At 36.5% G+C, this 12,788-nt stretch overlaps 1 protein-coding gene across 4 annotated transcripts in view; it reads left to right on the plus strand.

The window, feature by feature from the left end:
* The window catches only part of NPAS3 (neuronal PAS domain protein 3), a 606,010-nt gene that overhangs the window by 549,301 nt on the left and 43,921 nt on the right, over positions 1-12,788 (plus strand). For all 4 annotated transcript variants that reach the window (XM_061463492.1, XM_061463493.1, XM_061463496.1 and 1 more), the window contains one exon: positions 5,396-5,514. In XM_061463492.1, coding sequence (XP_061319476.1) covers positions 5,396-5,514 — 119 coding nt within the window. The remainder of the gene's footprint in view (positions 1-5,395; positions 5,515-12,788) is intronic.

Consider the following 12,788-nt stretch of genomic DNA (forward strand, 5'->3'; position numbering starts at 1 on the left):
TTTTTTCCATTTCTTTTGGAAGAGGTGCCCTGTGCCTTCCCCTTTTCAGTGGGGCCTTGGCCGTAACCCAGCATTATTCCTCCTGTGTAAACAAAGGAAGGGAACTAAGTCACCGGAATCCTGCAGTCCAATTCTTAACTTCTTCAGCTATTCAGGAAACAATGAAGGAGAAATTTTAAGAATCTTAGCAAGTTGGATACAAGTACCATGAATTTCAAATCCAAATCTGGTTATTTGGGATTTCAAGTTCCTGTTTATAACTGAGACAGCTTACAGCAAAAATATTATTCCTGTAGCTCTTTTTAGAAATCGTATTGCTTTGGAAGAATGAACTAGCCTTTTCTTTGCCACCCACTAAGTATTTCATTTAGTCCTTGATTTTACGAGATGCTGAGCACACCAGCAAGACCAAGAGAGCACCTGTAGAAATTTTTAGCTCTATGCTCATCAGTTGATCTCCAGCCAACCTGTCCATGTGCATAAATGTGCCTAAGTGGTTCATCCAAATAGTCCAAGAATCTTCGGCACCTTCATAGACCAAGCTTTAGCTTCCAGTACTTGCTCATGTTCAGCCTGCAATCAGACAAAACCCACTTCACTGGAAACCATGCATCTGCACAAGTGCTAAGTAACTTGCACTCATTGGAAATAAATTGTCTTAATTTGAAGCTTTTTAATTGTATTTGCTGGGCAAGTAGTTAGGAAAAAATCTGTCTTTTAGCTTATAAAATGATCAAATTTGATCTGCAGCCTACTAAGAGAGAATGGCCTTGGAAACAGTGCTCTTTTGAGAGTTACTTTTCTGATTAAAAACACATTCTAAGAGGCAATAATATGAGAAAAACAGGACAGACATAAAAACTCAAGGCTGACTTTTCCTAGGTCTTCTAATGCCTGGTTACAGACAATAAACTGTGCAGAAGAAATAGAAACATTTGCAAAGATGCATCTGATCCATCTGAGAGTGACAGATTTATATTACCTAATTATTCACCTGAACATAATGATTCTCAGTTGTCTATGTAAAGGATTATAAGACTTTAAGGAAATGAGGGAAGAGGTTAGCAAGTGTAGAAGATAACATGAGAAGACAGCTTCCTTTTTGTTACTATTTTGTACATCTTTCATTTTGCTTCTCTTTTAAGAGCTGTATAGTTGGTGTTTGAGAATGTCTCTTAAAAGCTGTTTAGACACCTGTTTCCAAGGAAGAGAAATGAAAGCCAGGTGAAAACTTCCTGAAATGCTATCAAATCCAGAATTTCCTGTATGTTAAACCATTAGCTATTTTCCCCAACAATCCCCTGAAATTCCTTGTTGGTGTTTGGTTTTTCTTCTGTAGCTTTTTGTCCTCCTAAGAGTGAGAAGCCTAACTTTTATCTGTTTGGCATGTGAAAATGCGTTTTTCTCCTCTCAATTATTTTTAATAGATGTAAGGAAAAAAAAAAAAACAGAAGTTGGTGAATATTTATTCAGGCTGCTTTGGCAGCATTTCATTATTTAAGACATAAATCAAATTTGGAACTTCTTTTTTCCTGGGGGACATATTGTTTATCTGAATTTGAATGTGCTTGTGAATCAGTCATAGGGATAGTACTTGTGCTGTTGCTGTATTTATTTATGCTGTATTTATAGGAATTATTTGCATTGTTTTACCTTGTTTTGCTCTATAACATTAAGGCAGTCAGGCTGCACAGAGATGCACAGTACCTCCACAGATCACTGCAAGTTCAGAGCCATGGACCTCAGTCCTCTAAATGTTTATGTGCATGCTTATCTATCTGTACACATTCCACTAATATCAGAGAACTCTTGCAGTATATGAAGTTAAATGGTGGGGTCTTGAACCAAGATTAATCCCAAGACAAAGCCCATTGAAGGGGCAGAGCTACAAAGTTAGTTCATGGAGAAATTCTTTGGAGAATATAACTAAATGATTTTGTGAGTTGGCCACTAGTTCATACCATCTTCCCATTTGGCTCTGGCTCTTGGTTAGCATTTTAACATTTATGACACTTTTGTACAGGTATAGTTGGTTGCAGCTTCACACCCTTTGGAATGGGCAATGCATTCCTTGTGGCCAGAAATCTCATCCTGCATTAGCAGTTTCAGGAATGGAAAGAGGTTTATTCCTTTAGTAGTATCTGCCAAAGATATTTAAGGACACACAAAGGCGAATGGTTTCCCAACAGAGTACACAGTTATCTGGTTTGCAAAGACAATCCAGACTTACTTTTTATGCTTCTAAGCCTCACAGTGTATAGTGTTTTCATTCACACGCAGTGAGCATTGACTTTTATCATATTGTTAGCATTCTAAACTCACAGTTTCAGAGGTTTATAACTCAACAGTAGGTTTACACCCAGTAAATTCAGCCCAGGAGCACTATTTTTCAGTGTTAAAGACATCTTTAGTTACTACAGTATCAAGCCAAGTAGACCTTACTTTTTCAGGCTTTTTTAAAGATTACAAATTTAAAAAATAAATAAATAAATAAGAAATGAAGTGCTGCAGAGTTTCATTTTGATGTTCAACAGATTGCTAACCTCCTTTGACATAATTGGAAAAAAAGTGAAAAGGCTGAGTGATAGGCATTTAAAATCAAGTCCTGAGAACTCATAATGGACTGTATTCCAGATATTCCTGTGTAAATCTCACTGACATCGATGGATGTGTTCTGTACACAACCTATTTTTAAAATCCTGCATGCATAATCACCGTTAGCATTGTTCCAGTATCTGCTATGAGAAGGTGCAACTCTGAATGCAGATTTGTAATACCAGCAGTAATGGTTCTCTCCTGAGAGAAATTCAAAATGCTGTTCATGAGCTGTTCTGGACTTTTAGGTAACTAATCCCATCTCACACGTACACTCTCAGGTACTTTTTTTTACTGAAAAACAAACACTTCAGAATACATATTTATACAACAAATACTGTTCCAGTCTGTTGGATAAGTTATATGCATTTTATTCACTTACAGAGATGTATATTTTTGTACATATTATAGTAACATCAATATAATGTTAAGCTTATGATACAAGATGACATGATCCCAGAAAATGTCAATGCCAAGTATACTGTACACAATGCTTTCCTTTTTCTCATAAAACAACATTTGAAAGAGAAATTTTAATTTCAATTGCTTGGGAATGGTACATGTGTATTAGAGCTTGATCATTTTTCGAGTGTGAGATATTGTGTGTTTAATTAACATTACTTCTGTGTGTTTAGGTAATTACCATTAGAACACATGAGGACATATTGTACTTACTGCCTGTGCTATAACATAATGTGCTGGACTACAGCTACACTTGTTAAGCTGATTTTAGCATTTCTTCACACAGCAGGAAGCACCCATGCTGTGGTTTCTTAATGTACTCTTTTAACTACTGCACTGTAGAGTACAATAACAATAATAATTAATTATGATCCTCATCTTACCACTATTGCTGCTATCCCAGTGACCCTGGTTGCTGTTTCAGGGTTCCACTATCCTCTATCCTGAAACACGTCTTTTCTTTCAGAGTTTTATTTCTTAGATGGTACTGCTAACAGAACAGAACTGAATATTTTGAGGACAGGTTTTTTCGTGGATGGTGCTGGCTTCACATTTGTTCATGTCTCCAAGGGCCAGCACCAGTAAACGTGAAAGAGACAACAGCAGAATGGTGTACTTTCCCATTTCCTCCAGGATGAAAAAAAAATACTCTAAGTCTAACCTTAAATGTATAATCTGTCCTTGGGAGAAAAAAAGAAAAAAAAAAAATGATATAGCATCTTCAAGCTCTTGGCATCCCTTACGAGAAAAAATTGGTTCTAAGGGTCTCTGATCTTGTGTTTTAGTAAAATAGAACTGCACGGCTGAGTGACAGTTCTGATCTAAAGCATTTACGTTTAAGTTTTGATCTCTCTGCTTTTGATTAAAACTAATGAGCTCATTTAATTCAAAATGGGAATCTCTGATAAGAGAAATAAGGTTGATGTGATTGGATTAGAGGGGCAAATTAAACTCTTAGAGCAGAAGTTTGTGCTTATATAGTGTATTAAAAAGCTGTTGGCGTATTATGGCGTGTTAGATGATGAGAAAAATTTCATAGTAATTCATATTTAATCAGAAGAAATGAAAGTACTAAATATAACATGCCTCTGCTTTTCCCTCGAGTGATAAAGAGCTGTACATTTAAAATGACATCGAATTCATGCTCTCTAAAACAAAAAAATCTTAAAAGAGACACTAAAGAAAGGGGCACTGTTGTCAGTTATCACAATAGAGCTCAAATGCCACAAACACAAGACAACATGACCACTTTAAATAAAGGACAATTCAATATAATCCTTAGCTCACAAACAAGTTTTTGTATTTCTGTTGACAGCATAACAAATGCTTTTCAAATGCTTGAATCTTTGCCTCCAGTAGTTTGGTAAGTCCTCCAAAACAATAGCAGAATAATTTCAAAATAACTTTTTTATTCAGTGTTAACTACTCACTGAAACTGCAAGTTGGTTCCTCTCCAATAATGCTTGCTTATTGTAAACTGTAAAAATTTTCCCATTAACAATATTTTGGGGAAAGGTTGGTTATCAGGGCTGAAGACAGCAATAATAAAGACTGTAAAAAGAATATCTCAGTGCTGACTAGGGTTGTACCTACTATTTTATCATGGGTTATACTAGAAGTATTTAATAGTTTAGGTTGCAGTTAAGGGAGTAAGAACCACAGTTGAGAGCTGTAGTTTCAGGCAGGAAATATCTCTTCAGTTGGACTACAAAGGTATTTCATTAGTGACAATTAGTCACCAATAATTAACAATGATGATGATGATGACAATAACAATAATATGTATGATTTACTTGGTCATTTTTGCCTTCAGGTTGCTCAGTTCTTTATTGGTAATAAGTCACCCTCAGTAATGGGGAAACCAAGCCACTGAAAACCAGCAGTGACACACCACAGTATCACTGCAAGCAAAGACTCGGGAATAAAAGCCTGAAGAATTTACAGCCTAATTCAGCAGACAGAATTGCTAAAAGTCAATGAGACTTTGCCTTTCACAAAATACTGAGGAACTCCCCATTTTTAAAAACAATTTCATACCCTAACAAAGTAACTTCAGTCAAAACAAGGCAGTGCAAGAAAGAGTTAATGAGGCAAATCTCTGTTAAAAATTCCATGGGAAAATAACTTGAAAATGAGACTTACTGAGTATACATATATTTTTCACTTTTTTTTTTGCTAAGTAAACATTTTCTAAACGAGGTAAATTGATTACAACACTCTTAGCATCCATCAGTCATTTATTTTTAGTGAGTTCAAGGATTGCACCTGAAAAATAGCTTAGAGGGGATGTATAAAATCTAAATTATGTGTATATGTTTTTTTTTTTTATATTCCCCAGTGGAATCTACAAGCCCCAGTTTACTAACCACTGACAACACTCTAGAGCGCTCTTTTTTCATCCGAATGAAATCTACGCTGACCAAGCGAGGAGTGCACATCAAATCGTCAGGATACAAGGTAAGGGTTGCACTGTAGCATGAAATGTTGACATCTTTAAATTATGTTCATTCGTGTTCCAGGGACACATTAATAGACAGAGAAAGGAGATATTTCACATTTGCATATGTCTCATTCCTTTGCTTAAAAAAATCATTAATACAATATTTCCAGTACAAGGCTTGGCTTTGGTAAAACACCTTCATAAAATTGATCATTATGTTAATAAACATTGATGATAACAGCATGATAGTCTTCAAAAGAGCAACACTTCCAGAGTAAAGGTGTATTTTACCAAAGAAGGTGAGTCAGAGTAACATCACTCTTTCCAGAGTGGAAAACTGCTGCTCATTTTGTTGGCAGTTAGTAGTCTTTGGGTTATGTTTTTCCCAGAGAGGTAGGATTTCTTCATGCAAGGCAGTATGCTAGAGCTATTTCATTTCCCTGCCATTCTGGCTAAAGGAAACAACAAGCCACAAAGAGTACTTTTCAACCATTTTTCTTTCATTGTCTGTCTGAGGGGCATCTGCTGCTGAGGATCATATTTGCTGGGTTTCAGACTCTTTTAAGATATGAAAGTCTCTTGTTCCTTATCAGCAGTAATCTCATTTTTCTTCAGTCGTATATCGCTCATAGTGCCTGTAGCTATCAGTGGCTTTGCAGTATACTAAAACTAGAAGGAACAGCACATTTTTAACATTGTCAACTTGTGGAATGAAATATGTCATCCATTAAGTATTATACAAGATAAAAGAGTAGTGCAAGAAAATAAGTCTGAGAATGTGTGTGTATTTAAAGAAGTTGCTTGTCAATATATATTTTAAAACTTTCACAAGCATTTTCTTTTCAGTTTTCAGAGGAGGATTTAGAAGAGCTTTGAAGTTAAATTTCCCTACTGATTTTTCCAAAAAAATGCTCTGTGAATATAACATCGAGGTAGCCTACCTGAGCAATAAAACAGCTGGTAGAAATGTCTTCTTTGCAAGCAAATGACTAGGAGTCCTTCTGTTGGATGGTTTCTGGGTCAAGATTTTTAAAGTAGTTGCTCATGGAAATTTAGGTCAGAGACAGTGGTTTCTTAAGGCACCACAAGTTTTAATCTGTGTACTGGTTAATTGTCAGCATTTGAAAGGATACACTTGCTCATGCTGACTAGTTTACAAGTCTCAGGAGGTATCAAGACCAGGAAGTACACAGGAGGAAAAAGGAGAATGAATGAATGGATAGGTAAGTCATTGAAGTTGTGCTAATATTTATGATTAGGCATGGTCTATCCAGGTTAGGTCAAAGTTAGATTGGCAGAGAACTTGTTTTGCTGGATCTTTTGGCTATGGAAAAAATAGAGAACTTGTCTGTGGATTTTGTACACTGTCATTTTTTGTTAGATACAGGTGAGAACAAAAGGAAGACACATGAGTGACTTTGTCATTCTCTCTTCTTGCACTCCTGACAATCAGATATTAGTCCAGAACCAGAATGGGACGTATTTACTGTCAGGGTGGTAAGGCACTGGAACAGGTTGCCCAGAGAAGTAGTGGCTGCCCAGTCCTTGGGAGTGTGCAAGGCCAGGCTCTTTTGTCATTGAGAGTGGGTTAACCATTCTGAATCAGTTTAGAAACATTGATCAGGAGCAGTGTGCTGGAAACACTGTGTCTTACAAGAGTCAGGTTTCAGCTCTGTCAAAGGTATTCAGCTGCCTGCAGATTCAACCCTCCAGCAGTGACAATACTTTTCATCTTTGTGAAGTAGTTCTGTCTTGTTCCAAACTCTTGCTGAGCTCAGAACCACATGTCCCTTTTTTACTGCTGAAGAATGCTTTCTTTAGATAGCAAATGGTTGAGGTGGTCCACAAGATTCTGAGGCAATTTTCAGAATGAGTGATCCCTGCCTCAGGAAAATCACAGAAAATTGAAAACAGAGAATGAGATTGATTAATTATTCGGGTTGATCTAGTTAGGACTAATTTTCTATCAAAAGAAATGTTGGAACAAAAATCACACTGGTAGACTTACACATATGTATACCTCAAAAAGACCCTGTTCCAGACAGTTATGACATGAGATGAACCCTGTTTATAGTCCATTCCTGGACTGATTTAATTAGTCCTGAATTATACGTAAAGATGAAGGTAATGGCCTTTTTTCCATTAATTATATTACCTTAAAAGTCTGAAATGCGAAAGTGGTTACATGATTAATCCACCCTCTTTCCTTCCCTTTCATTGTTCTCCAACACCCTCCTTGAATTCGATTTTCTCATTCTTAGTCTCAAAGATTGTAGGAAAAGAGTTTACATGCAGTGCTAGAGAGCTGTTCAGTTTTCAGTGAGTAAATCTACAATCTTAAAAAAAAAGAAAAAATCAAATAAAACATAGGCAGCTGATAAAACTCATTGAAAACAAACAAAAAGGAAAAAAAAAAAGATAATTCCATTCACTGCAAAACTTAGAATGTATTACCTTTACAGCTGCTGTCTGAGATACATGATGCAGAGACTGATTTTCTCTGCTGAAAATATACCACATCTTTTTTCTTTTCTCAATAAAAAATAGGTTTGTATTTAATTTGGGGGCTTTTGTCTGCATTTTGTCTCCTTCTCCACTTGTTTTCCTCCATTTGAGGGTCACTATTCTGTCTACTTAATAGTTATCCCACCTTCAGTGTTTCTATTTTCTGACTTACTCAGGCATATGTCAAAGCTAAGTTCAATTGAAAACTACTTTGTTCAAGTCCAGTGGTAAATTTCCTACTGCCATGTAGTATGCTATTGTCGTGTTTACTTTCACATCAGATTGTGCTAGGATTTTTTTTGTTGAAATCTTTAGGGCCTGATACTGGTCTCCTGAACAAAGTACAGTTAATGAGATGAAGTAGTCATCAAAGCATTGAGCATTGTCAGTAGTTGCCAGAAATTTCAAGTTCATCATCTCATCAGATGTGTTAGTATATATCCATGCGTACTCCTCTACTCTTTTACAGGCTAGCCCTCTCATGATAAGCTGTTACAGAGGTGAATAAGCAAGTATGAGGAGATTCCGTTGTACTTTTACTGTCATTATGGCGATCTCTGAATTTGGTATAACCAACATTTGTTGCCTCTCCATTTCCCAAGAAGCTGGCAATCAACCTTCTTGGTGACCCCTCAGCAGAATTAAGGGCATCTTAAAAGTCTTTCAGTCTTTTCCTAGTTGCAGTGATTCTGTCTGCTGTGCTGCCTAGATGCCTGCTTTGGCCCATTCAGTGTCAACAAGAAACAATCTCCACGTCATTAAAACATCAAAGTTATTGAGGTTGCAAGGCAATAACTCTACTGCAGACTCTTCAGTAACTGGAAATAAACATAGCAGCTGTCATGCCCTGAGCAAAATCTTACTTACAACCTTAGACATTTAAGCTTGTATTATTGAGAAAATAATTATTTCTTAGGTTACTTAGATACTTCAGCCTTAAAGCGAGGCCTTGGTGTCACTAAAACATGCCTTGGAATTATAGGAATTATGTAAGAAAAGTCCTTTAATATGGCACAGAAGTGTTAGAAGTGCATGCAAGTGTAAGCCCTGCATTGCTGCTTTACAGAATCACAGCTCTTATCAATGTCAAAAGCAGGTATTTACACCTGGTTTTCTCTCTGGTGTTCTTCACATGCAAGAGAATTGTGGAAAGTAAGCAAGCTTAAACAAACTGACTAAAACTCCATAAAAGTGTTTTCACAAATTATTCTTTGTAGTCTGCATGATTTCATCTTTTTGTTTTGTGCAATGGTATCTTTCTACCTACTTGTTTAAAATTAAACAAGGTTGCCCAGGGAGGTTGTGAATGCTCCATCCCTGGCAGTGTTCAAGGCCAGGCTGGACAAGGCCTTGGGTGATATGATTTAGCGTGAGGTGTCCCTGCCCATGGCAGGGGGGTTGGAACTAGATGATATAAAGGTCCTTTCCAACCCTAACCATTCTATGATTCTATGATTCTATGAAATTCTGCATTTCAAACCATAAAGTTATAATAGTTTGATTGCTGATTTTGAAGGTGGAAATTGTATGTCCATCAGTTCTATTATCCATTTTCACAATATTTCTGACTTTATTCAAAATTGTAAATTAATTGTTTTTATTATTTCTTTTTTTAGAACTTGAAGAGTTGGGCAAGATTTGTAAATCTCAGTTGTGCACTTGAAGTAAGTGCAGGTTTTGACAGAATTTAGATTAGTTAACCCAAGAGGGCAAGAGATCAAAAAACTCTGTTAGAGAGAGAAAATTATGCCAATGCACTTTGCTTGTAATACTGTTCTCTTGATTAAATCCAAAATTGAAATTATTGTTTCCCATCTAAGTGAAAGATTCACCTGAAATTCAGAAACAAGGTGTCCCTATTCAGAAATCACTTTAAGGACCCAATATATCGTGGGCTGGTTAAGAACACAGCAGGAAACCACCTTGCATTTCAGGGGAATAGAAAGGAGGAAGAAAGAGAAGGCAGCTGTTTTTTTGCATAACAGTCTAATGATCATTACATTTCTCAGATGTAGGCTATGTTAGATTCAGATTTAATTCTCAGCCTGAGGGAATTCTCATATCCCACTTCCCAGCTTGGCCTAAATTCCATTCTCCTCTTCTAATATCTTTTCCCCCTTGAAATCTTTTCTGTCAAGCATTTTACCCTGTCCCAGAAAAGTACCCTTTCTCTGACCTTTCTCTGTAGGAAGAAAAAAAACTGCAGAATTTAGTATTTCATCACATGGCTACTGCCACACCTCCTTAATTGAGTGAAGAAGGAATAAGAAACCAACATCAGGAAGCATTATGTGAAGAGTTTTCTAAATGTCAGCACATGCATTCCCCAGACTTTTGAGGACTGGGAAGACTTAAAGGTAATTTGTCAGAGAGAAAGAACTGATCGAGAATTCACCCATGTAAATCGATGACCTTTAAGTCAAAAGGAAGTCTCTTAGCTGGTAAAGATGCAGCATTACTTATAACAGAACAAAATACTAATGGGCCAATCTGAGTCTTATGAAGTATCTACTTGTAGATATAAAGATACGGTTCAAGAAAGGATGGTCTGCAACAGGATTAAGAAGACCAGACTTCCTTTTATGCCTTGCTGTAGAGCTCTGAGATTCTATTAGGAGAGCTGTCTGGAAAAGCCTGGTTCACACTCAGCATCTAAATACATTAACCAATTTTTAAAAGTGTTCAGCATCTACTAACTCCCATCTTCTCAAAAAAACATTTTAAGGGCTAAGCACCTTTTAAAAAGGATTTATACCACTGTTCTGCCATTTGGAGACATGAATATATGCTAGGCCTTCATTATTGCAATAGCACTAATGAAACTAACCAGTTAGTATTATATAAAAGTCCTTTTTAATAGCAGCCATCTTTAAAAGAGAGATTTGGGCTTTGATCATTCCTCATGATGACTGCAGCGTAGTATTCCTGACACCTGTGTCAGGATGTGTTTCTCATCCAATATTGTCTTAAATGTTCATAGGGCTTCAGAGTTGTTATTTTGTTGCATTATCTTCCAAATCGTGTAAATCAGAAATCACAAACAGGATTCTGAAAGGGAAGAAAACATAAAATTGAGCAAACACAGATAACTTTCTGGGAGATGTTCTATTTTCGTGAATTATTTTATTAAAGAATAAGTGACATAATATTATCACCAAATTAGCAGCAGTTGCCTTTGATTCTTATCTTTTGCAGTGTAATTCTGAAGCTACCTTTCTTTAAAGTCAGTGGATATAACAGTGAAAGAAAACAGTGAAAGAAAACAGTGACAGAGATCAGCCCCAAGCCAAATCTGATTTTCTTTCTAGAACCAAGCTTTATTGAGTCTTACAGATACAAAATATTTGTTGGCTTTCCTAAGTACCACTAATTATCTAGATGTCCGAACTAACAGTGCAGTGTTTGAGACCCACTGCAGTGTTTGTTAGTAAACAGAGAACAGTGAAGGGGATGAGAACAATGACATCTCATCAGAGTGGGAACCAGAGAATGCCTCCTATTACAGGCTGGGAGAAAGTTATTGCGCTCCTGGTGTGAATGCCTGACTGAAAGGGAGACGTCTTCAGTGCACAGCGTTTTCCTGAGTTACCCACTGATGTTGTCTGCCACTGATTATTGTCAGTGATTGGTAATATGCTTCAGGTAGGAGCAAAGAAAACCACATAGTGCTCTATGAAGAATCACCAGCCAGAATTTGCTCTAGCACAAACAGATGCTGCTGCCAACATCTCTGCTCTACTGCTACCAATGGATATTTTGGCCCACCTCCTTTTCATAATGTAAACATTGTATTACATGTGCACATGCAGACACTAACAGCTTTTTTAATTATCTCTACCACTTCTAAGAGTTCAAAGTTTTTTGTCCCAAGTATGTTTAGAAAAGGCAATAAGCTCATACATTGAAAAAAATGTAAATAATATTAAGCAAATGTAGATGAATACATCTCTCTTCAGCAGATACTGGCAGAAGCAGTATCAGCTTTCCACTGGTAAAAGCTTATTGAGTGTGAAACAGCCAATGAAATTCAAAATTTGGATGAAACTGAATGCAAGATTCTTAAACTTGCATTTCAGTGAATTTTGCATTAAGGAAAATGTGTTTCTCATTGTTGTGCATTGTCTTGATCTGGTATCATGAGCTCAATAGCTGTTGAATAGAAAATGTAACTCTAATTGATAGTCATAAGCATGTAATCCTGGCATCTAATGCAAATGCATATGTGTATTTAGCTTTTATAGAACTGTGATAGGTTAACTAGAGGGAGAAGACCATTTTTTGCAAGAGAGTATTTTTCACTGTGCCTCTGCAAGTAAATATTTTCTTGAAAAATTGCATGAAAATTCTAAACAAAAATATCTTCTACAATAAAGTTGTTCCAAAAATGTGGAACTTGCACTCTGACATTACTTTGATTACACTGTGATTTGTCGCAGGCTGCATTAGTGGGCAAGCAGAAGTTCCGTTCAAGTTTATCGTTCATTTGTAGGTAACGCAGACACAAGGAAAAAGCATACTGTTGCACTCAGAGGAGTAAAGCTGTGGGTATTGCTTGTCTCCACATTTAGTCCGCAAAGGAAAGGCCACCATGCATGTTCACTCGAATAGCTAAGGTTGTGCAGCACATTTTACATGCCAGCTACACAAGTTGGATCTCATTAATGAATTTTTACAATCACAAAGTGTTCTTAGAAATTTAAAAAACAGTAGAGAAAATAATCTCTTTTACAAGCAGCTGAACAATTTTAAAATGCTATTTAAATATTGTCATTATGAATTACTTCCC

The sequence above is a fragment of the Pezoporus flaviventris genome, unplaced genomic scaffold, assembly GCF_033815535.1.
Source record: "Pezoporus flaviventris isolate CSIRO_AGI_PZ_B2104156 unplaced genomic scaffold, CSIRO_AGI_Pfla_v1 ptg000036l, whole genome shotgun sequence".
NCBI classification, from domain to species: domain Eukaryota; kingdom Metazoa; phylum Chordata; class Aves; order Psittaciformes; family Psittacidae; genus Pezoporus; species Pezoporus flaviventris.